We start from the raw sequence: 26,514 nt of genomic DNA, 5'->3' as shown, positions 1-26,514 counted from the left end.
ACTCATGGATGGAGACTGACAGATTGAGCGTGACGTCCCCTCCCCCGTCACTCATCAGAGAAAACAGAATCTGAGTGGAAGACGAGACGATGCCTCGGAACCGAGCGGGGAAAACGAAGAAACCCGACAGGAAGTGTGAGAAGTAAACAGCCTCTTCACAGCAAAGCAGCTGCTTATTTGATTCATCTTCCTCCCACCCTGTCTCTACATCGCTTGTTTTCATTTACATTGCATCGTGGGGCTCATAAATCATTTATGAGAGCTCGTTTAACGAGGCGCTCTTCGATGGTCACCATCAAATAGACCCACCGTGGAGCCATATGTTAGAAATCTCTTGAAAGAAAACCGTTTGTTACATGATTTCGATGAGCTACTTTTGCTCTACAAGCATCTTAAGTTTAGTGAATAAGTAATAAAAAAACTTTATATTTATCATTAAACTTTTTTTTAATAGTGATCCACCAAGTCTTTGCAGGGGAAATGTTTGCTCTGTTAACACTCAATCACAAACTTTAGTTTACACTCATTTTATTTGTAATTTCTCACTGAAACCCTCATTTTAAGTTCATTTATCAATTAAATTAATTTGAATTATCGCATTACATGTTTATTTAAAGTATACATTTGTGTTATTGCATGTTGAAGGAAATGGAAGAGTTAAAGAGGGAATGAAATTGATATTGTTTTGGTGCTCACACTGCGATGTGATGTTTTCTTTAATTCTCCCTGATCTATAAAATGGAATTTCCAGCCAGTTTATCAGACTGAATATCTTTACTAACTAAAGCTCTTCTGCTGTAACTGTGCAGGACTCTCAAAGGACTGCATGAAAAAGAAAAAGCAGAGCTCTTGTCTTCGATGTTGCACAAACTCTATTTCTGCTTCCACGGCCGATCACATCATCTGAGTGGAGCTTTCAAGTCAAGTTTATTTCTGGAAAACACTTTTGTAACACTGCTCATGTTGTTGCACTTTCATGTGTTCAGACCCAGACCTGCAAAATACGGCAAAATGGAAAGTGGAAAGAAGGAAATAAAGCAGTAATTGGATATTTTAGAGGAAAACCTAACAAAAATATCACCTTTGTTATTGCTGATATGACAATATAGGACACAACAACAAAGCAGGGATGTAAAGATTGCAGTAGGGATGAAATGTTGCCGTTAACCATGATGTTAGTACTTATAAGTGTATTTTGGTTTTGGTCTGTGGCTTGAAGAATTTTCAGCTCTGAATTTTTTCAAGAGTCTCTTTTAGTCCACTTGTTCGGTTTTTGGGTTTATTGTGAGCTGCTTGACTTTATTATTCTAACTACTAAGTTGTTTTTGAGGCAGTTTTTCATTATATTTGTTCATAACTTTGTGTCAAACTATCATTTCCATCAGGTTTTAATGCTGTTTTCCAATTTCCCAGAGATAAACAAATGTTCATGAAACACAGGCTCTGTTGACTTCGGGTAAACTAGGCCTTAGAGTCACCACTTCACCTTGAATGTCACAAGCACACACGGGGAGAACATGCAACCCCCACACAGGAGTCAAACCGGGGATATATTCACAGTCCTAACCACTTTAGTATTTTCAAAATGAAACGAGAAAAATTACACGACAGCGTAACAACCTGCATATTATGCTTGTTTATTTACACTAAAACCAGTCAGTATACAGTACAGAGTTTTGTCATTGTTAAGCACTTCATGGTGTGTTTGTACTAATAGTCCTGACGTGGTCCTTCACAAAAGAAATCGCATGAAAACCAGAAAAATGATGTAGCACCTTTGCAATAACAGCCGGGGACATTCGAGCCTGAAGCTGTTACAAACATGCGTGGTTGAAATATGTGGAAAGCTGGATTCTTCTCCTTTTTTTTTTTCTTTAATTATTATTTTGTTGGATTTACTCCTTTTTTTTCTTTTTTTTTTTCTAATCCAATTTGAATACTAAATATTTACAGTGCAGAGCAGCAGTTTCTGATGGGAGCTACTCGGTTTGGTTGACGTCTAGGGCAAAGCGTACGACTCCGCCGCTCCTCCCAGGCTCGGTTCTCTCCAGAAGTGGTTCTCCTCCAGCAGCACCCTGGGAATGATGATGACCGGGTCGGAGAGGCTCGTCTTTAGCATCTCTAGGAGGCAGCACATGGTTAAGGTGGCAGAGAAAGGAGACAGAGAGAGAGAGAGAGAGAGAGAGAGAGACGTGATGAGGCATGTGAAGCTCGGGCGAGTCATCGGGTTGAGCTGAGCTTGAGCACCCTGCGACCGCTCATTTCCGACAAAGATAAGAGACGGGGGGGGAAAAAGGAGGACAAAGACGCAGGCTTCTTTGCCTGTTGGCTTGCCACATGTATTACGTAAACAAACGGGAAAACTTGGAGGAGACAAATCATGTAAGTTTGACATTTAAAAAAAGGATTTTGAACTTGGGGAAGGGCGTTTACTGCAATGAGGGTCTCGGGGTGTTCGGTAGAGGACAGCTTACAAGATGCAGGACATGGAGACAAACTCCAGATCACATTCGAACAGAAAACAAGCCAAGACATGCACTTACAATTTCCTTTCAAAATGTGTGTTTTCCAAAGCGGCGTCGGTTCCCTCATTCCATTCATACTCACCCGTTAGCATGCTTACACTAGATAGAGCGCACGGCCTAGTCCAGATTACTCAACGTGAACTCAGATTGCAGGTCCAACAGAAAACAGTGGCAGCATGCTTCAGAAAGAACATAAAGATGTAAGAACGCCAACACAGTATGGGACTTTTGCCTGATGCAAAGTGCTACGGCTAATAAATGAGTGGGTCCGACCTGTAACTCAGTCATGCAGGTTGTTGGTGCGTTACAGCAGCTTGTAGGAGAGGACCGGACCTTAAAGGAACCAAACATGTAGGCCCCCGTTTACACGACACTTCCGTCGCGTTTTGGGTGTGTGTTTACATGACAACGGTGTATCGTTAAAGGTCCCATATTATACGTTTTTTCAACCATTTTCACATACAGTAGGTGTCAGAAGTCCAACAACATTGCAAGTGTATTCCCCCAAATCCAACCGTGGTCCCGAATTTCAGCCAGTCCAAAAGTCCCTCTATTGAGCTCGACTGAGAACAGGCTGTTTCTGTGCCTGTACCTTTAAATGCTAATGAGCTGGGTCTGTTTTGCAAGGAGAGAAAAAAGGTCACTTGCTCATAGTTTAAGAGTACAAAGCTCATTGAGCTGTGTGAGGGTCAAAGTGAGTATCAACTACCAGAGGGAGTGGTTATTTCACCAGATGACATCAAAAAGGGAAAATCTCTGAATTGCCTGTGTGAGCACACTTTTCAAAAGTGGAGCAAGCAAGTGACTTTTTTCACTTCCTGGGCCTCAAACACAGGCTACAGGGACACATAATACAGTTAGAAAACCATAAGAAAGTCAATTTTGCATAATATGGGACCTTTAATGTTTATTACGTATCGTCCTCTACGCATGTGTGTGTGGTCTTATTACGAAAAAAATAAACAACAGTGCCGACTCGTGGCTCAGCATGGTAACTACATCGTTTTCAGTGTTTCCGTGTGAACAAAACATCGCCATGTAAATGTGAAACTTCTCTGAATTAAAAATGCAAAAACGATATGTTTTCACTTGAAACGTTGTCGTGTAAACGGGGTCGTAGGATGTGACAGCAGGCAGGCCCCCTCTCAACCCCCCCCCTCCCCCCTACTCTACTGTCCATATGGAAGAGAACTGCAGGGGGGCCGGAGATAATGTGGCGGTTCACCAGGAAAAAAACGGAAATAAAACAACAAAACTGTGCCACTGGAATAGAAACAAACCCAAAGTGAAACACAACTCTAAAGTGAGAGCATGTATGAATGGGAATGAGTGGCATTTGTGGTCTCTGTGTTGCTTATCATCGCGATCGGGTTACCTGGGATTGGGAAGCGCACAGCCCCACAGGTGTTGCTTTAGAGTCTGCACCCAGCCAATATCTCGGATTGGCTGGCAGAGTTGTATGTAGTGGTACTGTTTTAGCACAACCCTTCAAATGAATCAGAATGTCACTCATTAGCACAGGACAGAGTGGACACAGCATCATCCAAACGTGGCAAGAACAGCGTGTATTCAGCAAGTGCGGCGTCACATATGAGGTTGTTTTTCTTAATGCACTAACAAGCACATGACATCTTATTCTGGATTGAGTATCTGCGCAGCCTTCCGCGCACATGTTGCTCCGCAAACCGACCGAGTCCCTTTCGAATATATTGAGACACGGTGCAGAAATAATATATTCTCCAGTCCTCGCGTGTCAGAGCAACATGCAGCGCCCGGGGAAAAGACGCCAGAGCTCAGGCCAGAATGCGGCGCAATCTCAGATAAGCATAGAAAGAAGTTTTGTGAGAGCGAAAAAAAACTAAGTAATAAAATAAAACAAAAAAAAATTCTCTTCCATGTGGATTTTGTTTCACAAATGTCGTCTGTTACAAAGACAAAAAGACTGGGGAACGGGAGGAACGCCGACAGATACCTGCAACCGCTAATCTGACAGAAAAGAGGCAAAGAAGACACTGCTTTTTCTGTTTTGTTTTGTTTTTTCGGCATTTATTTTGTAATGTTTCATTAAATATGAGCAAGCAGATAGAACACAAGCACGTCACAGTTTTTTTCTCTTTTTTTGTTTTGTTGTTGTCGCCCCAAAAAACCAAAAAACATTACTTTCTTCACCATACTTTCTATCCTTATTTGCCTAGTAATCACAAAGATAGCACCGTGTGTGCAAGTGTGTGCGTGTGTGGGTGTGTGTGTGTGTATGTGTGTGTGCTGAGCACTGTTTACATTTACTGCCCCCCTCCCTTGTGTAACATCAGAAATCACCCCTCCCCTCCCCGACCCCCACCCACCTTCCACCCCAACCAAAGGCTGCAAAATGCTAATGAGTGGGGCCCCCCCTCATCGCCCGGAGGAGGGTTGGTGGTGGTGTGTCAGACGCCACAGAAAAAAAGATGGAGGAAGAGATGCCAAGAAGCAGAACTCATAAGAACAATGATGTGCGTGTGTGTGTGTGTGTGTGTGTGTGTGTGTGTGTGTGTGTGTGTGTGTGTGTGTGTGTGTGTGTGTGTGTGTGTGTGTGTGTGTGGAGTACAATAATCGATTAACCCAGAACAAGACTGTACAGTGCTCTTCTAATCCAGAACAATCTTTATGTATCTGGTGAACCAGCTTTGGACTAACTCTCCGCCTTGCTATCGTCATATATAGACAAATATAAGCTGTATATACAAAAGGAGGTTGGAATTCATTTCAACAGACAAACAGTCACGACACCACCTACTTCATGTTTCCCTTGAAAACCCGCTTTAGACCCAAAACACATTTCAGAACCGAACCCATCAAACCAACGTTCTGCCTTTCAAACATGGACAATTTCAGCCGAATCTGAGTCTCCGAGTCCTTGAAACGCTTCTCGAGAACCGCTAACCTAGCTAGCATTGCCCCTGAGCTAAAAGTCTGCGTGACCTTTTGTAGTGAACAAAACGTGCCGCAGGAATGACTAACAAAACCTGGATATGCTGTGTAGTAGCTTAAAACCACCTCTGCGCTCTCTGTCCTAACTTGATTTTTAAAGTTTCTAAAAGTTTTAATTAATTCTTTGACGCCTAAAATGATGTGAACAGTTAATTCCGGATTTTCATTTTATCGGGAAACACCCTTTCTGAAGCTTTAATGATGCAAACATATAGCCTATGAGACTTATATCAAACATTAAACAGTCTCTTAATCCTAATTAAATCTCTTGTAAACATTTTGAACTCCAAACTTTCATCACATTTTTAGGATCCTGTTACCAGATGAAAGTACACGAGGCTAGCTAGCGCGCTAAATCTATTGAGAAAGAAAATATCATTTTAAAGTCATGTGACTGTTTAGTTTGTTTTTACACAAACATTAGTCATCGTACACGGCAGTTCTAAGCAATTTAAAAGAGAAAATCCAGAAATCTGCAGCAAAACAGCCACGCTAACCTTTGTCATTAGCCTACAAAAATATACCCTCTTTCCACTGCTAATTTGTATAGGGTTTATTTCTTTCTTCTTCTTCTTATATATTTAAGAGTTAAATATTAGATTAGAGCTGTAAAAGTTGTTGGAAATTAGAGAAATTAAAGTGTAGGATTATCACACAAGAGGTTCAAATTGATTGTATGTTGAGGTAAATTACCGTACATCCGTCAAAACCAAAATAAGTTATCGTCTTGATCCTACAGGAAGATATAGCTTTAAGTTGTCAATATGGAATAAATCATTGGCCTCGCGTCAGCAGCCTGAAAGTTACATAGACATATACGCAGTAGACGCCGCCATCTTGGTTGAGGACCCGCTTCACCTCCAGTGCATTCTATTGAGGACGGATGTCTTTACACAATTAAAATAATCGTAAATAATTAAAGACAAACATGTAGTAATAATCTAGGATGATTTTGTGTATGAAACACTTTATTGAGATAGTAACAGTCATGGTTATGTTAGCCTAACTCATATTTTTGAGTTAGGCTATTTATTCGCAATAAATACAAACACTTAAATAGATTAATTCAATGGTTTTGCTTTTTGCTTTTATGTTAGTTTATCCCAATAGCAGCTCGATTGAAATGTTTTAATCAGATGAACGTACAATTTTTGTGAATATTGATGATTATTCGAGATTTGAAATTCTGCCATCTTGATTTTGCAGAGCATGAATGCACAGTGCACATAATTCATCACAGCTCCACATAAACTCTCATTGCAGACACATAGTAAAAGGGGCAATACCGCTGCTTGTTCTTAAAACTACCGAGAAACCCCTTTAGTAGAAGAGCAAACTCCACAAACCCATCACTTGGAGTGTATTGTTTGGTTTTATAAAGTAATAAATGAGATGTTATAGCGGTGCGTAAGAAAAATGTGCAGTGAACTATGTCTATAGATCTGTGCTTTAGCTCTACAGCTCCTCACTTTTGATGCGAAACAACGACGTTGGAACTGTCTGCCGTCGTGTCGTGGCAGTCTAATCAGATCGGATACGGTCACCCTCAGCACAAAAAGCCAAACAGAGTGTGCGCTGACGCTCGCGCCTCACAGACGGATCCGTCCTGTTAGTAGAAGACTGTGTTGGAGGTGATTACTCAAGAGTTATTGCCAGTGAGACCGGTAGCTGTGTGTTTGGCAGACAGGACACAAACCACACGACTTAACATTTCCCAGCTTTGCCGAAGCGTTCTCATTCTGAAAATAATAAAACAACTGAATGGCGTTACGACAGTGTTATCTAATTCTCTGAGAGTACTCAGTTGCAACGCAAATGACTGGTGTTGAATGCATAATCAGTTTAGCGTGACCCAGATGATATGCTGGCAGCAAATTGGGAGATTTAAAATGCAGCTGTGTGAACGGCTCAAACACAACGGGAGCAGTCCCTTGACGTGGGTGGAAAAGCATTTTTTGACTAACGTACAGACAGAGTTTAAAAAAAAAAAAAAAAAAAAGACACTTCATTACAAAAAATCACAGTGAACAAAGCTCGGATGACGATGCTGCCTGGCACGGCGGCGTGAGCGGAGAGAACACAGCAGGTACAGAAAAACAAGCGATGGATCATGATTTAACCAAAGCGGGACGTTTATCAAAGATTTTTCAGGTTTTGCAGTTCGTTTGGGAGCAGAAACCAAATCAAAACGCCAATTTAGCTCACAAAAAAACAAACAAAAACAAAAAAAACGTAAAGTCCCCAAAAACAATAATATTAAGAAGAGAGGAACAAATCCTTGATAAAGTCAAAGCAATCTGTTCGGTCGATCAAAGCCAACCCTCCAGAGTTGCTTGTCGCCGGGCCCATGCAACAGATGAGCCGTCCATTGGCTAGTTAGGCAGCCGGTAGCCATGGCAACCTGGAGATGGAGGCGAGCGGAGTGGGGTGGGGTTGGGGGTAGGGTTGATGGTGGGTGGTGGGCATCAAATGGCGGAGAGAAGGGAAGAGGATGCTCCCGCCCACTCCTTACTATAGCGGTCTGGTATAGCGTGAGGCGCGAGCAGCGAATGGGATGTCATGTTCAGATCCCCACATCTTATTCTAGTGTTACAGTACAAACGTAGCCAAGAGGTAGTGACAGAGGGGGAGGATGAGAGAGAGAGAGAGTGAGGAGAGGAGAGGGGAAAGAGGGAGACACAGATGAGAACAAAGAAACTCAAATCAATTTTGCAGCCTCTGTGTTTTGTTTTCCCCCAGAATTAAGAAAGGAAAAAAAAAAAAAAGAAAAAGGAGAAGTAGTGCTAAAATGATTTTTACTCTTTTGCCTCAGCCAGTTTGTTGTTCATCTCTTTACTTTTCTCCTTGTCCCCCACCGCCGGCCGGTTCTCGGTTTGGTTCTCCGAGGCGGTCTTCCTGGAGCCCCTCGCCGCCGCGCTCTGCTTATCTTTGGCTCTCTTCACCGGCTTGCCCGGGCCCGCGGCGGCGGCTCCAGCCTTTTTGGGTTTAGAGACACTATACCTGTCAACCTAGAGGTGTCGGATAGTGAAGAAAAGGTTCCTGAGCTCATTTCGGTGCCGTGCAAATGAGACGAACATGGACAGAATCGGCGAAGATCGTCGTCCCCGTGCCGGGATAAACGTGCGCCCTCACCTGTTTGCTGGGGTCGATGTAGGGCTCGCTGTACAGACTGCGTATCCGCCTCCTCTCCTGGGCCTTGTTGTCGGCGGGCTGCAGTGGCGCCTGTCCCTTGAAGGTGGCGCTGTAGCTTGTCTCCAGACTCGTCTTCTCGTCTGGAGGCAGGTACTGGGACTTGGCCCGGATCATCTTCACCGGCTTCACGTCTCTGTAAGCCTTGAACTCAGTTCTGTGAGAGAAACAAGAAGAAACTATGAAACATTCGCTGTAGGTATTTAGACAGTTTTAGCTTCATTGATAACGCTTTCATAATGTCTGTGCTGTACGCGATGAAGTATTCCATGTCTAATTTTTCGAAATGTTGAATTTATAATAATCAACTGAGGTCTGCAGCCTGCGGCTCTTCAGGCCTCCTGTCGCGACTCCCTGATATTTTCAGAAAGTAGTTGGTAAATAAACATTTTGCTTAGATTTTACATTTTATTTGCACACCATGATGATTTTCAAAAATGATCTAATCTAGGCTAAAAACAACTAAATGAAGTAAAACAGCTAAAACAATCAAAACAGCCAGACTTGCCCAGTAAAAAAAAAAGGAATAATGAGAAAAAAAACCCACATTTATTTGGAAAAAAAAAAAGTGGGAAAGAAAATATGGAAAAAAGAAAAAGAAAAAAGAAAAAGAAAGAAAAATGAAAAAAAGAGGGGAAAAAATTGCCACTATAGTTAAAACTGCTGGAAACGCACAGCGGCTATGAATAGTTACAGTAAATAGCTAAACTAGCCAAGATGCATGAAAAAGCTGAAGCAAGAAAAAAGAGGAAAAATATCTAAAAATGGCTGGAAGAGCTAAAAGTGTAGTAAAAGACGTAGAAATGTCACTTTTAGAATTTACATGTTTTGCAGCTCCAGTCACATTTTATTAGGTGGAAAATTTCAAAAACGTCTCTTTTGGCCATAAAGCATGCCGAGCCCTCGTCTCGAGAACACACACCGCTAAGATAGTTCATTCATTCATTCATTGACAGGAAGAGAGCCGTTTGTAATGTAATCCAAGTTATTGATGATAAACGGACCATCACAGGAACCTCAACCCACAGCGAGGAATGTTGTTTAAGTCTTGTTTTGTGCATAGTTATTTCTATTGCAGAGAGCAATCTTGTATTGTTCTGTTTTTGCGGGTTTATGAATTTTTAATTTCTTAGTTGTCGCCGTTCTCACCAGTAAGTCGGCATAAGACGCAAAGGCTGACTCCTGGTTTAAGGAAGAAAGACGAGCAATAAACGGTCGTTTCAGCAAATCAACCTGTGCATGTTGTTGTGGAGAGAACGACATGTCCTAAATATGAAACCACAGCTAAAATCAAATCTCTGGCGGTTGCCCGTTCACGTCCTCGGGTCAGAAAACTAGTCATGAGTCAGCATAACACTCCACATGTGCTTCTACACGCTATTCTCCTGAGCCACTCAGATCCCGGAGAGATTGTGCTTCTGGTTTTTATAATCAATACACTATTCAGACGAAGGTTTTACATTAATTGGACCTTGTTTACATGCGATTTGCTTGAGTGCTCCACGCAGTGATCTCCCATACGTACATGAAATGTGACAGTATACACACGGGCAAGTTGGTGGTTGTACTGTAGTAATGAGATATAATAGAGCACAGGTGTGAGGAGCACAGGGCTCAAGGAGGCGCAGGAGGACTTGCAGGTGACGGAAGCGAGTGGATATTAAGAAGAAGATCCACTCTGGGAACTCCGAACAGCAAAATGGGCTCCGGTTTTAAAAGGCCGAGCTCCGCTGTTCAACTTTATATCTGTTGATTTCTCTCTGTTGCTAAGCTCAGCTGCTGGAGCTTCATAATTCATGCATGGCATCGACCGCCTCGACTAAAATGCTGCAGGGAAGCAAATTACTGTATAACGTCAATGTGGAATGACTCCTTCAACACAAGGAAACAAGACAGGAGGTTTTTAGCTGAATATTTTTTAACGTGTCATTTGATAAACATTATTTTTCAGTAAAATATATATATCTTTTCTCTAGTTCTACTGATTTAAAACCTGGTTTGGTTGGACGTGATGTAGAAAATAAAATGTTGATGGAGGTGAATGGTGCATTACGGCTGCATGTCGGAGGGCGGAGGTCTGCGCCACGCTTCGATGCTGTGATATTTAGTATTTTCCTCACACAGCAGTTCTGAAAAAGGTCAGCAGCAGCACGCCGTTCTGTTTAAGTGCTCTTACATTCAAAGAATTATGGATGAGTGTAAAACAGAACGAGCGCAGTCTGCTAATACTCAGGTGTATATAAAATTATTGATTTAATGAGACATAGTGTATATATTCCAACAAAAAAAATAAATCGTAATAAATAGTTGCTTATTAGCTTGGTGTGCTAATGCTACGAATCAGCTCGGCTTCATTCCTGACTCAATTCCTCTCCCCCCCAAAAAATGCCTGTGAATAGATCACAACACTGCCACCTAGTGGTCAAACGGAGAAGTACATTTTATTATCTTTGAGTCAAACAAAACTCAGTTCGATCCTTTTGAGTTTTGAGAGACAAATGTGACATTTCACGTGAAAAGTTTTGCGTTTAGTTTTACGTTTTGAAAACGGAAACAACAAAAACGATGTAGTTATCAACAAGCTCGGCCACGATGTGGCGCTCTTGTTTGTTTTTGTAATGAAACCACACACACACATATGCAGAGAACTTTAAACTATTAACATTAGCAACAGCGAGTCCACGGACATCCGTATGGACAAACGACAAAGCTGGATTGTAGGATGACTGTGAAAGTTTTCCCTTTTCACTGCAAAACGTCGACCTATAATAGAACAGATCTCGTTGCTTTCATTGCAAAATAACAATGTATATGGAGCTTTTTTCTTCGTCTAACGAGTTTTTTTTCAAATATATTGCGACACGTTGTGTATCACAGTATCGTGAGCTATTACGATGAATTAATTCAGAACTCCACTGTTAAATATGTCGTATCACCAGATTCGGACCAGCTGATTTCTCTGATTTCTTTATTGTTTAGTCTATAAAACAAAATCTGTTTCCTTAAACCTAGAAAAGGAGTGACGACATGCAGACAATCATTTCTATGGCAAACAAAAAGATGAAAAAAAACAAGAAAGTGAAAAGCGAAAACCGAGGAATTGTTAGTGGACGTTACTTCTGATCACATTCACCCATTCATTCAAACTCTCACACACCGTTGGTTACTGCTGCCGATCGACCAACTGAACTACAGTTGATCAACTTCCCTTACTGTAAATACCAAGTGGTACATCGAAAGTGTAGAAGTTGGCCGACAGATTGGCTTTAGACTGCTCGTGTGCTGCTTTGTGGTTGTACCTCTCCACCACCAGTCCACATTAATATCTGTCCAAGCTCATAAAATAAAGATGGCAAAGTCTCTTGGAAATTGTAAAAAAAAAAAAAAGACATTAAGTGCAGTCCACCATGAGATTTCACCAAAAGGGGACGCATGAGCCCCCGGTGGTTTTGACCTTTGGCCAGCTCCACCTGATAAGGTCGACTTTGAGACACAAAGACATTTCCTCTCTGTATCTCAGAGATGTTGTGTTAACAAGACCGTGACAGACAAACTGGAAACATTCCGCCTGCAGCGTGTGATTGCCGCCACGCCAAGGATTTCTGCTTTTTGCCAGACAGTCGGATACATTTTCTCCGGTGTATTTCCAAATACCCTACACGTCTGGATGTTATGGCTCAACAGTGTAATTGTGCGTAATAAGACTATTTTAAAGCCGGTAAACTAATCCAAATGCATGGTGGTGTCCTTGGTGTTCTGCCAGGTAATGCTGATGTGATGAAGCAGGTAATTATGAAGCCCTCCGGTCAGACGACACCAATCAGCCGTGTCTCCCGCCGCAGGGAACACACACTTAAACTCTGCACACACACACACACACACACACACACCGCTCAGCGTAAACATTCGCTCCAATACAGGAAATGCACCCGTCCTCTCGGTGAGAGTGGAAAGGTACTGAATCTGTACGAAACAGTAGTAGAATCTGTAGTAGTGGAGGTCAAACTGTTTGTCGGATGGAGAGACATAGGTACACTCGATGAGAGGATCATGTGATTGAGGACGAGCTGCTTCTGGCAGGTGAGGTTCTGACCCCAGACGTCCTTGAGGTAAAAAAATGTAACGGGAGATGATAAAGTGAAGCAGAGTCAAGGTGAAAACCTGGAAAATCTGGCGTTTTCTCTCTCTCTTGAATTGCAGACAAGTTTACTTGTAAAAGCTTGTCTGCATTCACACCATAACATCAAAATTATGAAAGCTGCTGCTTAAGTATGTTAGTAATAGATTGTGAGTCTGTTTTAAACAATCCGAGATAAAAGGAAGTCTCTTGGGGGTAAATGAGTTGAAGTCAACAAGCATTGAGGTTACAGCTCAAATAAATACACGTTTATGTTGATTTGACAGATTGAAAAAGGCTCAATAACTACTTAAATTAAATTGGTCAAACTTGGCCATGACGAGAATCTATTCATATAAAGAAAAAAGTGCGAATCTATAGTAACAAGTGAATTTGATGATTGTTGTAGTTTTCATGTTGGGCCACTAGTGGGTGCTGTTGTTTGTTTATGTAACAAAGCAACACACACACATACGCGGAGAGAACAATACACCGTTTTTTAAAAAAGTTGCTTCTTCAGTGACGCTGAGCACCGTTGTCATGTAAACAAACCAAAAACACAACAAAGTTTTTCCGTTTTCTCTTGAAAACGTCGTTAAACGGAGCCTCGGATCGTGACTAAAACATCCAAATAAAGAATTGAGACTATGAAGTTGAGGTGAAGCAGAAAGTCACTCCAACTTTTGATTGACTTATTTATCAAATGCTACTGTTATAACGCCCTAATTGATGTCGAAAATCTTCTCTTCAAAGCTAATTCAAACAAAAAAATAACTGTCAGGCGCTGCACAATGAGAAAAAAAACCCAGTGAAATGCGAGTTTATACAATAGACTCGAAAGGATTGTGAGTGATGTTTCCACTTAAAGAAATAAATGCGAGGAGAAGAGGTGGAAATCACTCGGGGAGCTGTTACATAACAAGGCTGAAGTCCACGTTCAATGCTCGACCGGGCCAGAAAGCCACGAAGAGAAGACAAATTACACAACAATGTCCAAGGCCAAGAGTATAAAGCACCCACATGACACCTCAGGGTGTGTGTGTGTGTGTGTGTGTTTGAAAAAGACAGCATGCGAGTACAGACAGGGTTCACGGTATGAAAAAAAGAGCCTGTACTGTAACATTGCAGCTATTCACAAACATATGACCGAGTAACAATACTGCCAGTGTCTGTGAGGTCACTGCGTACTTGGTACTTGCACCGGGAAAGCTTTCTTGGTTCGGCGGCCGCCGTGTCACGACGCTGCGTCTCGCTCTTGTTGGTAAAAACGGACGCGAAAGCATCAGCAGACCGAGGTTCATGCAGCGCTCCTCCATTCAGCTGCAGGAAACGCGAGCTCGGAGCTCAGCGCCTCGGGAGGTAGTTAGTGATGAGATGGAGGCAGGAGAGGCTGTTATCACACAATACACCTTCTGTTTCACTACGTTGGAACAAATGAGCTGTATGTCATCACGCATCATGCGTCTCTTTCTGCAGAACGCGGCTTTTAACATCTTCACTACAACCTGAACGATCTGTCATAAGAAATATTGTTTTTCCATTTTATCTCCGACAAAGTTAAACGATCGGCCTTTCGGAAATAAATGAACACTTTAAGGTAAAACAGCGAGCACCACCAACACTCTGAATTCCTCCAATACTGTTATTGTCGATGTGTTGTGCATGTGCAGTACTCCATGTTTCAGAAAAGTTGCATTTTCTATTTAGACAAAAACAAGGTTCTATTCAAAAAGGTTGCACTCGTGAAGTTTCAGGAGCCGTCCACATTGGGATAGTCCAGGACTTGGTTCACTTGGGAGGGAGGCGTTCACACTCCCTTTAGAAACCGGATCAAACTCAGGCCCCGTTTACTGAACATATCGAGTGAAAAGGCACATATTTGTGTTTTCGTCTTGGAAAGATTTCGTGTTTATACGGCAACATTTTGAAAATGAGGTCCGTTTACACGGACATAGCAGCAATGCTGAAAATGATGTAGTTGGCATGTTGGGCCACTAGTGGGTGCTGTTGTTTGTTTTTGTAATGACACCGCACACACATGCACCAGGAACTGATACGCTCTAAACATTAACAATGGGAGTACACGGACGTTCGTGTGGACGGATGGACAAAGTGGATTGTTATTACAGCGACTCTGAAGTATAAAAGTACTACTACTTGTTAATGTTTATTGTAGAACTATTAACTATCATTTTCACTTGAAAACGCTGTATAAACAAGCCACAAAAGTCTGTGTTTGTTTCTGTCTCTGTCAGTAGATTTACACAAGAACTACGGAAACACCTGGAACAGTGTAGCATGAGCCAATGAGAAGTGTTGGTTTTTTGTTTTTCGACGTCATCCACCAACATTTTCATTAGGCAGGCTGCTAAATGTGTGCAGGCGATTGTTTAGTGAAGCTTTCAGGATAAACAGGAAAAAATATCAGCATCTAAATCCCAACCAATGGCAATGAAAGCTGCCTTTCCCAGCAGGTCAAAGTCATTTTTCATGACCGCAGCACACCCTCATCATTTCACATCTATAAATAGAGAAATCTGCAGTTCATCGCGGCACACCCATCACCGAGCAGAATTCATCCTGACTAAGCACCCAGCGATCAAAGTACCTTCAAGCGTTTGGTGACTAAACCTTAGCGATGCTATGTGCTCTACTTCTATTGGACGGATGCCACAATGACCCACATACGTGAAGGCTGGAGGAGTTGTGAGTGATTTAAATACCATCGGGTTTATAGTATGCATTTAATCATGAAAAGTTACCGAAGAAATATCCTCAGCTTTTCTTTGTGTCCGAGAGATTCTGCCTACGATCACTGCAGAAAATGTTGAACTTTGCAAAACTGGAACCCAAGAAGACGAAAGCTCTCAGCAAAAACAAAGAAAGATAAATGATGCAGTGTTTTTTTTGTTTTGGGAGGAGTAAACTTTTTCCTAACAAACTGAAGTCATCTGTCATCTTTATTTTTCTCTTCTCTCTACTTAATTTGAAAAAATGACCTCCCCCCCCTCCTTCAGTGAGTCAGCGCGGTTCTGGCGGTGCTATCATGATATTTGTGAGTAAATCTGCTTTGGAGGGCTGACCCCGCCGACCCGCTGTGGTGGAGAAAGGACTCGTCACCGCGGCCGAACGCTGGCACGGACCAGGGTGGACGCTCGCCAGGGTACAGCGCCGCTGAGCTGCAAACGGCCCGGCTCGCGCACAATCTGGACCGCTCACAGCGGGACGGGGCGAGAGAGGAAGGCACCGGAACCAAAGCCTGCACACTTCTGCTCAGAAAAGGCCAGAAAGAGTTGACCCGTGTTGTGCACGCTACTGACGGTTTGGATGAACTAGAGGGAAAGGCAACTCTCGACATGAACAGATTTAGAAACGCAGAACAAGAATAAAAAAATAGGAGATCAAGTACCAACATGCAGACATGAAGGCTGCGTTTACACAAAGACGCTTTTGAGCGAAAATAGAAAAGTGTTGTTGCGTTTTGGTTGTCGCTTTACACGATCGACGGCGCTCAGAGTCCCTGAAAACACAACTTCTTGAAAACGCTCTGATTCGTCACCATAGAAACGGTGCGAACAAAGGCCGTAATTAATAGTTCTTCTGCACATGCTGAGTAGATGGACAATAACAAACAATCGTTATAAAAACAAACATCAGCACCCACTTGTGGCAAAACATGAAAACTACATTGTTAAGTGTTTTCAGCCATTTCCGTGTAAAAGGGAAACTTTTCTGAAACGAAAACGTTGTCGTGTAAACGGGGTCTTTGTTTGAAGCGTTGCAGCAGTTTTCTTGCATGATCGTTTGGATTTAGAGTTTTTTTTCTCTTTTAGATTTCGTACCTCCGATTCATGGAATGATTCCCACTGACGAGCGAAATAATTAAGAGTTTCATTATCTGATCTCTGCACGCGAGTTTCTGATCTATTCTATACGATCACGACAACGCTATTTCAGGATAAGTTTAGTGAAATGGTAACCACTAAGATAACAGCTTGTAAGCAGGACCGAGAAAGGAAGCAGCTTCCATCGTTTCAGCCACGATAAACGCGACAAGAAAGTATGACACGGAAACAGTAGTCAGTTCCTCTCAGAAACGTTGGCACTAAGGAGGTGTAGAAAGGCTACAACAAAGCAATTAGGGTGAAAAATATCGGAGTAGCATATTTCTGTGAGGCAGTTCCAGTGAGACGTTAATCAAATGCTTTTAAACGCTGATCAATAGAGCGAACTAGGTCACATGTTACAAAGATGCAGCTGCCGGGATATAAAACAGCTAGAGAGGGAGCAGAAAATCCATAAAAGAAAGCTCAACATATGCTGCATCTTTAAAGATGAGCCACTCAAATGCTGGTATTCAGGATATATTCCAAATCTAATGGAACAAAAAAACAAAAAAGGAAAGTAAATAGTAATTAAATACTCAGCTATAATTTAACAGATGTGATGATGGAGAAAAAAGGATGAACGAGATCAATGGGATCGATCATGTAGGAGACATGTTCAACACATCAGAGGTCACAATTTGGGAGACGCCATAAAGGAAAGATTTCAAAGACAATATGTGAGAATAAATACTACCAAAAGGGATGGTTAACCAGAGAGAGAGAGAGAGAGAGAGAGAGAGACAGCACTCACATCTCACCGACACGATCGAGACCAAAACACACAGGAGTGGAAAGAAAAGACCTGCAATGATGTGGATCTTGTAAAAAATCACCTTGTGTTGCAGCACAAACACACACCAGCGTCTCTCCTCTCTAAAGGTCATGAATTGTGTTGATTCATCTGCGTTTTCAAGGTTCCTTTGCTCCAACAGTCTGTTTTTCCACCTTATGCTCCAGTGTTGTGTCACGTAAAGGGTGCAAGTAGCTGGGGGAGGCGAACCCCTCCCCGCCTGGCAAACCCATCCCCCATGTGCTGAATTATTTCTGTCCCAGGGAGGAATAAAAGCTCCCTCTCTCTCTCTCTCTCTCTCTCTCTCTCTCTCTCTCTTGCAATACATCAAATATCCATCCAGTGAGGTTGCAGGGGCCAGAGGGTCAAACCCAGCTTTTGTTTTCGTCTGTGTGATTTAAAAAAAACGGCAATGATTCAGGTGAAAAAGCCACGTTTTGCGTTCTCACTTCAAAATGTCGTCGTGTAAACACCTTGACTCGTGTCGTTAAGGATATGAGGACCACCAACTGGACACGCTATTGTTTCCTTGATTTCACCATGAAGCTGAATTTGGCCCCAAGAAAACCTTGGAGTTATACGAGAGGAAATGTTTCTTACAAACACAAAATGGATAGAGCCGTCAAAGCCCACCGAGGTGCAGCTCTGCTCTGTCCCTGTCTGCGTTTTGTCAGTAGTGTTTTGTTTCCGTTCGCTCGACACGAGACCTTCACGTGCTCAGCAGTTTCTACGTATAGGATCATTCATCCACGTCGGCCGGAGCGCCCCGGAGGAGCTTGGAGGTTGTTGCTGAAACACCCGATTCAAAGATCTTCCAGTTTGCTTCTGTACAACGTGAGGAAGAGGACAAAGCTGACAAAGCTTCATCAACCACAAAGTGGATGATTTGGGACTGTGGACGAGGACTGCGTGTGACAGCGAAGATGATTTGTTCTGTTTGTGAGCGTACCGCCGCATGAAACTTCCTCCCCCCCAAGTTATCCGGATTACCACTTCCCCTCAGGATGGAGGCAGACGAGCTGCACTGAGAACGTCTGCCGGCTTTTACCAAATCATAATGACGATAAACTAATTTGTGATGACAATACAGAAACATGTCGTCCAACGGAAGTTAATGAAATCCGGCTCAACGTGCCTCACTGTGGCGTGAACCTCCACTGAAACGGAGGTGACATTAATAGACCCGTGGTTGCAGCACACGTCGATACTCGAGGTCAACAAGGCTTCTACAAGGATGAACTTTTAATCTGTCTACACACAGCTTATAAAAATGCAAAAAAAAAAGAAGCAGCTAAGTTTGCATTTTGACGACACCTGCTGTGGAAAGTTATCTTAGGGGATGCAACTTAAAAAAACAGATGGAGAATGACTCAACCTGCCAAACCACAGAATGTACTGCAACAAAGCAGTAAGTCGGTTGGCTCCAGTCTGGATTAATGTTCGGCTTTCAGACGACGGTGAGGTTAACTAAGTTACAGTATCTTACATAAGTCATTCATGTTGAGAATCGGATGTAAAGTCACTGTAATCAGATATGATCAGATCCGATTAGACCGCTTATATAACAGCTCTAAACCAATGCAGCTGCGGAGTAGAAACCCGTAGACATCGGCAGAGATGTTGGGATTATATTTGGGCAACAACGTTTGAGAATCTGCAGCAACCAAAGCTCATTGTGTTTCCAGGCGGCAGAAAATCTGAATAAATTAACCATCTTAGTAGTTTTTTTGTTTTTTTTTCCTCCTCTGTGTCAGAGCTGAGGCAGAACGAGTGTTCCTGCATTCTCTGCTTGTCAGGAGGAACACGAGGCTTTGCAGACTCCCTAAGAGGATCATTTTTTTTTTGAAATCCAGCAGAATCCATTGGCTTTGTTGCAATGTGCTGTCTGCCGCCATGCATCTGGGCATGTCCTGCAAACGTGACCCAGAAGACAACATGGATTGAGCAGGTTTTTTTTTTTTTTTCCTGTCTTGTTGGGCGAGACTCTGCAGAGTTAAAAGGAGCTTCTGCGAGAAACGTGTCAAAGTACGGGACGCTGCAGGAATGAGAATTACAGACACCTCCTTCCGACTGAACTCGGTGAACCCAGTGTAGCGGCCTCACTGCTCCTGCTCCTGTTTCCTGACGTTTCCTCTTTCATCAGCCGACACGTGTCACATAGCGCAACCACACAAGACGAAGAATGGTCGCTGTCAGTGTTTGTGAAATGCTGGGAAAAGACAATCAAACATCTCCCACCCCTCGCAGAGACTCGTTCGCCGGCGTTTCGAGTGCGACGCAGAGAGCGAGAGAGAGAGAGAGAGAGAGAGAGAGAGAGAGAGAGGGCCAGGGAATCAAAGGAACGATTAACACGGCGGTTTCCAGAACAACCACGCAACAATAGCCTTTAGCATTTTCCCAGGTGATGTATAGAAGGAGAGGCTTTGTGCGCAGGAAGGCTCTCTGTGGATAAACAAAGGAAAGTGTCCTCGACAGACAAGAGGGAAGAAAGGTGTTCGGGGGAAATCGGTGCAAAGCGGCACACAAAAGTACGAAGGGTTGAATCGAAAGTGGGTTTTTCTGAAAATGCACAACGCCATGACACAATTTTACAGGAGCAACAAGGAAACCTAACACTCGATAAGACTTTATGCAACGTGTGAGAGAAAAGTGTTAAAGGTGTTTTACTTCTAATTTTAGCTCATAAAAAGACAAACAATTTTCTTAATGGTTCATTTTAGCGTCAAATTGTCTTCGTGTTGCTCGGTCCAATCCTTTTCTCTCCTTCTATCCTCTGGAACAGCAGAAAGTCCTCCTCCTCTGGTTCTGCAGCTTTCTTCCTGTCAAAAGGGAGTTTTCCCTTCCCACCGTCTCCTCTGATGGCTCAGGTGGAATTATTGGGTTTTTTCTCAGTAAAAGTGCCTTAAAAGGACTTTTGTATTCAGTGATGAAGAAAAAAAAATGTCCATGAATCGCCGTGTTATTAATCAGTTGTCATCTAAGCGCATCTGATGATCCAGATCTGCAGGACGTGTGAATAAACACAGACGCATTAGCATCATCAGCCACAGGCGGAAGAAGGAATTCCTCCAACCAGCAGGAAATAAGACCTGAAGATCATGAGATTTAGCTCTGAAGTAAAAAAAAAACACATCTCTATCTCAGAAGAATAACTCTAAACATGAATACATTCATTACTAATGAGCTTCACTTTGACCCCGTTTCCACTTCCCATTTGCTAAAAAGTCCCAAACATGAGTGGACCTGCCCATTTTCACTCATTTACATCAACAGGAGCCATTTATTCAAAAAAAGAATATATGGCGCATAAAACAACCGAACACTGTTGTTTCTTGTCATTTGCATGATTGATGCAACTGTTGAATCAGAAGCAGACGAATGTCAGCAGGACACTGATTAAAACTTCACTGAATCAGGTATTTTTCACTCTCTTATATAATTTTGTATCCATGCTTAATTTTAAATCCTCCAGATTAATAAGACTCCACGTCCACCTGCTTTCAGTTGCGAATGAATAATCAATTGACATATTCGCTGCTGTCCTCAAACGGATAATTTCCCATGAATGTTGCTCGTAAGAAGGGACGGTGTTCTTAATCTTGCCTGCAATCAAATGGAAACGCGTGCATCTACCAGCAATCAGCCAAGAGAGCTAAAAACAATTCAATATTGGCACAACATTTCAACACTTTGCATCATCGGTGTGTGTGAAGAGATGTGAAAAAAAAAGAAGGAGCTCCAGATGCTTAATTTCTGTTTACTCTTGGTCTCAAAAATAACTGTGAAATGATTCACATTAAAAAAATATCAGCTAATTTCCCAGAAATCTGCAGTGCAGTCACACTTTTATTGCTTCATCTGGGCTATTTTGTTCAAGATTAGTGTGGCGAAAACAGGAAAAACCAGGGAAATAAATGTACTTTAGAATACAGTGAGTCAATCAGTCGGGACTGAATTAGTCAAATACAATGAGTAAAATGGAAGGTTCACACTGAGAACAAAGAGTTTCCTCCGACACAAACCAAGGTTCACATAAACCACTTTCTAATTTAACCATCTGCTGCTTTATTTTATATGTTTTATCCTCTTTTTCAAATTCTTCTTTTATGCCTTTTAATCTTTTTATCTCTGCCATGTTGCATTTCTTTGTACTTGCTAAACACAATTTATTTTCTTTGGACTTAGACTTTAGATCACTTTAGAAATAACAATAAAACATCTTTGATATAATTACACATTGACATGCCTTAATAATAAATGTCTTGATGAGAAAACTTCTGAATGCTAATTTATTATTATTTAAAAAGTTGATTTTAGGATATTTACTGTGTGAATAAAGTCCATTACGTGCCATTTGTATATTATAAAAGAACTTTATTGACTATAATCAAAATCACCCATATTTCACCATATCTTCACATCGAATCCTCCAAAATGAGAAAATCTCTCACTGAATTTCTTTTAAAGATCTTATCCTGTAAAGTCCCACCATCCACCAGTGCATCATTTACATTAGATATGATTTATTAGACACATTTAAATATAAGAGAAGTTACCGTGTCATTATTTCCATCACATCAGTGAGAAGAAGTGAGAATCAGTGTGATTTCTCTTTGTGCTGGTCTGCATGTGAAATTAACCTACAGCTGACCTGCTTTCTGCCTCCGACAGCCGGTTTCTGCTCGTCGCGGCTTGTCATGTGAAGAAGTGGTGGGTGATGGGTTGGTGGGGTGGGGGGTGAGGGGTGGGGGGGGGGGGGTCCTGGCCTGCACCCTGCTGTCAGTTCAGCATCTCCGGCCCGCCAGCCAGGCACCAAACAGCTGTAAGACTCAATCGCTGACGATGCTCAAACCCTGACCTGCGCTCAGTGACAGAACCGAACACTGGCGGGGGAATCACGAGCACCACAGCACCGCGCCGACGCCACTCAGAGGAAACAAACTCGGGACGACTCAACAGGAAGTAGATTTTAACAGCAGCGACAGGAAGACAAGCAGCATGAAGACTCTCCGAGTGTCACATCATGACGGAGCCCGAGGAGGCCGGCGTACAGTGAGACAGCAAACGTGACAGTAAACGTGCGTGACTGGATGCTCATCTGTCCACCCGTCCAGCCCCCATCAGCCCCGGGGGGGTGGGGGTGGGGGTGGGGTTACATAACAGGATAGGGAGATGAGCCCTGTGGACCATCAAACAGTGTCTGACTGCAGCTCCACCTCACCTCGCATGTCTGATTGCACACTAATAATGTTCTCACGTATAGTTCTGCTGTGAAATGGTTGCAAAACACCTGATAAAAAGTGAAATAATTAAATAAATAAATAAATAGTTTATTGCTTTCCTACTATGATAACAGAAAACATTAATTAAAATAGTAAACGAAGACGCAAATTCAAGCATCTGCATAACAAATATGAGTAATAAAGTTATTATTACACCAGAACTGTTTGTAATTGTAAGATTTTACACCGTTATAACAATGTGTTTGAAAAATAACTTTATTGTGTTTGCGTTTTTTTTTAAAAATCCTCAAGGTGGTAAATGTGATTAAACAGTGAGGAAACACAATAGAATAGTAAGAAAATACTTTATTAATCCCTTACAACCCATATTAATAAAACAGAAAATAAAGATATCGCATAATAAAGGATATGTAATAAGTAAACAGCAATATGTCCTATAATTAATACATAGTATTTAAGATGAATTATTTCTTGTAATATTTTAAAAATATTTATTTACAAGAAAAATGTAATAAAAGAAAGCAGTCATGAATAAACTGCTATCATTTATGATATTTAATGAACTGACTGAAAGACTGACTTTCACAGGATATTTTTCTACTTTAGTGGCTTCGTCGGGTCATAAATAATACTATCATTACATGACATTTGTATCTGACAAAATTTCTACTGATATGATTATATAAAAAAGCCTGAATAGAACTTTATCGATACTTTGGGGGTTTATGCTTGAATTTATTCATCAATCACAATGACTTTTATTTTATTTACAGAAGTGCAAAGCAGAAGTGTCCCTTTTTCCTATATTCTAAAAATCCTACAAATACGTCAAAATCTGTATCTATTTCGATCTCAAGGACGACTTTAATGAAGTTATTACACAAAGCAAATATGGAAGTTATTGTAAAATTTAGCTTGTAATAAACAGAAGTGTAACAGTTATGAGATTCAAACTTAAAGTACATAAATTAGGAAGGTTTTGGTGTATGTTTGTTTGTTTTTAATTGCCTTTGGATTCCAACATCCTTTATAAACACAATCTGAAGACGAATTAAAGCTCCCATATTATACAGTTTTTCAAACAGTTTCAGTGCCGGAAGTCCAACAACATTGTATTTCAAATGAATTTCCCCAAATTCAGTCTTGGTCCTGAATGTCAGCCTGTCTAAAAGTCCCTCTAGTGACTCTATGGAGAACAGGCTGTATCTGTGTCTGTGTCTGTGTCTGTCCACGCCTACCCCTGGTCCATCACTAGAGAAGAGCTTTACGGTGTTTTAGATTAAATGGGTTCCCTGTTAACTGGTGACCCTTTAGCATCACTAGTTGCTGCTACTAACAGATGTTAAAAACTCTTTTGTGAGTCAAATTTTAATATATGCTGTTACGGGCAGCAACAATAGACACTAAAAGAAGTCACCATTTAACATGGAAACCAATTTATCTGAAACACCAGTACAATTCACTAATATTTATTGCAATGAGACGTATAAAGGCTGTCGTTCAACCAGTTTGGACCAGAATCTGATCCAGAAGGAAAGGCTCCCGAAGATGATGAGTTAAGAATATTGTGCGTCTCAATATGTAACTTCGTTTGGTCGTATGTGTTGCTACAGTTACTGCCAAGGCGCTAACGCGAGGTCCAACTAACGCGAGGTCCAACTAACTCTTGCGGTTTTTCATATTATTGGAGTGGTTGTTTCCCTGTATGATGTCATGAAGGGAAAATCTCTGATTCACCTTTTCACCCACTCACACAGCCTACGGGGCCACATATTACTTTTAAAAATACACAATTTTGCACAATATTGGACATTTAACATTATGAAATGAACTGTAATGGTCTGACATGAGCAGGACATGTGTAAACGACAGTTGCAGTCCTACATAAGAGGGTTGAGGTAATAAGTTTAACGATGGATTGCAATAAAATGTGAAATTTAATGTGAAATTGATCTTAAAGTTGCATGAGTTGCTGTGCACAGTTTGACAAAAGTTTGCATGTTAACTTATTTATTCAGGCTTCTTTCTGATGGCCTGGTGATTTGTCCAGGTTGTTTAGTCTCTTTAACACATACGAATGAAGGAAGGTCTGATTTAGCCTCCAGAGTGTGGCGTGTGCTGATGGCCTCGAAATAATACTGTGAGTAAATTATTCAGTGGGAATGAGGCGTAATGAAGGGGGAGGGTGAAGTGTACACACAGCCGGCTAGCCCAGGAGGCAGTATGGGCAAATGCTAATGGCACTGTGGCCTCCAGGGGGCGCAACAACATCCCTTTCAATATAACTAAATTCAAATTAGTTATTAACTCTTTCAATGGAAAAGCTCACATCAATTCAAATTTTGAGCACCGCCTAACTATGTGTTGGTAAATGCCATTTTGTAAAGTTATTTTCATTAGATTTTTTTGTATAGTTATTGCATCTCGTAAATGTAGCTTATGTATAGTTGTTGTACAGTGTTGTATCTCTCATTTATTATTCCATTTTTTTTTAACTAATTGCTAATTGAATTGGAATTTTAACTCTTTAAAGGGAGGCTCATCCTAACACACTTAGAGATTTATTGTGTCATGCTTCCTGGCACTGGTGAACTCTGATGTGTTTGACCTCTCTGACCCCTACGCACACACACACACACACACACACACACACACACACACACACACACACACACACACACACACACACACACACACACACACACACACACACACACACACACACACACACACACACACAAGGTGTCTGGACTCACTTGTAGGAGCTTCCTGCTGTGATCTCCTCTCGGATCTGTCTGTTGACAGCGTCCGCCGGCCTCCCCCTGCCCCCCCCCTCCCCCTTGAGAACCAGCTTCTTGTCCCCCTCCTGCTTGCCGGGCCTCTTCCTCCTGTCTGGGCCCTGCAGCAGGTCCTTCTCCTGCACCTTGTCGGCTATGGCGCTCTTCTCCACGCCGCTCTCCGGGTCAGAGAGCGCGGCGCGCTGCTTGGAGCGCCTGGCCCCGTCCCGGGGCCGCTCCTCGCCCCCCGGGGCCGGTTTGGGTATCCAGGGGTGGTCGTACCTTTTGGGGATGGGCCAGGGCTTGAAGTCCTTCTGGTACTGGGTCTCGCTGTTGAACGGCGTGTCGGGCTCGTGGTACTGGTTTTTGGGCTTGCAGCTCGGCTCCGGTCGCACCTTCCAGTGCTTGAAGTCCTCGCGCATCACCGAGCTGCACACGCGCTCCTCGGAGACGCACCTGCGCGGCCCGCGTGCGGGCGTGCGGGATCCTGCCGCGCGTGAGGGCTGCGTTTCTATGGCGACCCGGGCCTGGGGAGGGTGGAGCGGCGGCTGCAGCTGGATGTGCTGCATCTCCGACGCGTCCGTGTACTTGGTGAACACCAAAGGCACCGCAATGTCAGCTTTGTCCAGCTGGTTCCAGAAGCGGGCCATGCAGCACGCCCTGCTGATGCAGGGCCACGCCATGGTGCGAGGCACGCGCTTCCACTACCACACCGAATCCCACCAGGTCCGGAGGAGTGACGGTAAAACAACAACACCTCAACACACTCCCGTATCCAAGATGTCCGTGTCTGAGGCTGGATGGATAAGCTCCACTGTTTGGCGTTAAATCTGGTTCGTGCGTAAATCCATCGTTGCTGCAAGAATAAGATCTGAAGTAGGTTTTAAAAAGCAAAAAACAAACCGCAGGTACGCTTGCTGTGATTGTGTGTGTCCGCTCTGTCCGTGCGTCCTGCTACATCACTCCACAGCAGGGCTCTGCAAGGAAAACCGGCCCCGCCCTCCTGCTCAGCATCC

General features: G+C 42.5%; 1 protein-coding gene across 3 annotated transcripts; it reads right to left on the bottom strand.

The window, feature by feature from the left end:
* Positions 1 to 1,617: 1,617 nt before the first annotated feature.
* Positions 1,618 to 26,479, bottom strand: map6a (microtubule-associated protein 6a). Of its 3 annotated transcripts, XM_080482488.1 has the most exons (5): positions 25,478 to 26,479; positions 8,628 to 8,841; positions 8,295 to 8,503; positions 3,901 to 4,011; positions 1,623 to 2,121 (listed from the first exon to the last, which is right to left on the bottom strand). In XM_080482488.1, exons 1-5 carry the CDS (start codon positions 26,179 to 26,181, stop codon positions 1,980 to 1,982), a joined length of 1,380 nt encoding a protein of 459 aa, XP_080338614.1. In that variant the 5' UTR covers positions 26,182 to 26,479; the 3' UTR covers positions 1,623 to 1,979. The 3 variants fall into 3 exon arrangements, with proteins under 3 accessions (XP_080338615.1, XP_080338614.1, XP_080338616.1); XM_080482489.1 differs by lacking the exon at positions 3,901 to 4,011 and having other exon boundaries at positions 1,618 to 2,121; XM_080482490.1 differs by lacking the exons at positions 1,623 to 2,121; positions 3,901 to 4,011 and adding an exon at positions 7,954 to 8,078.
* Positions 26,480 to 26,514: the final 35 nt, after the last annotated feature.

Source organism: Lipophrys pholis, assembly GCF_963383615.2.
Source record: "Lipophrys pholis genome assembly, chromosome: 16".
Lineage (NCBI taxonomy): Eukaryota > Metazoa > Chordata > Actinopteri > Blenniiformes > Blenniidae > Lipophrys > Lipophrys pholis.
This window is presented reverse-complemented; position numbering and strand designations above follow the sequence as displayed.

Bases quoted from the DNA above. Each gene is read 5' to 3' on its own strand.
- map6a (XM_080482488.1), bottom strand. From the start codon at position 26,181: ATGGCGTGGCCCTGCATCAGCAGGGCGTGCTGCATGGCCCGCTTCTGG. The intron at 4,012-8,294 runs GTAAAAATCATT...ATTCATTTGAAG, and splicing joins AAACTGGCTGAGGCAAAAGA to GGTTGTGCTAAAACAGTACC. The intron at 2,122-3,900 runs GTAACCCGATCG...GCTGCCTCCTAG, and splicing joins TGTGCGCTTCCCAATCCCAG to AGATGCTAAAGACGAGCCTC.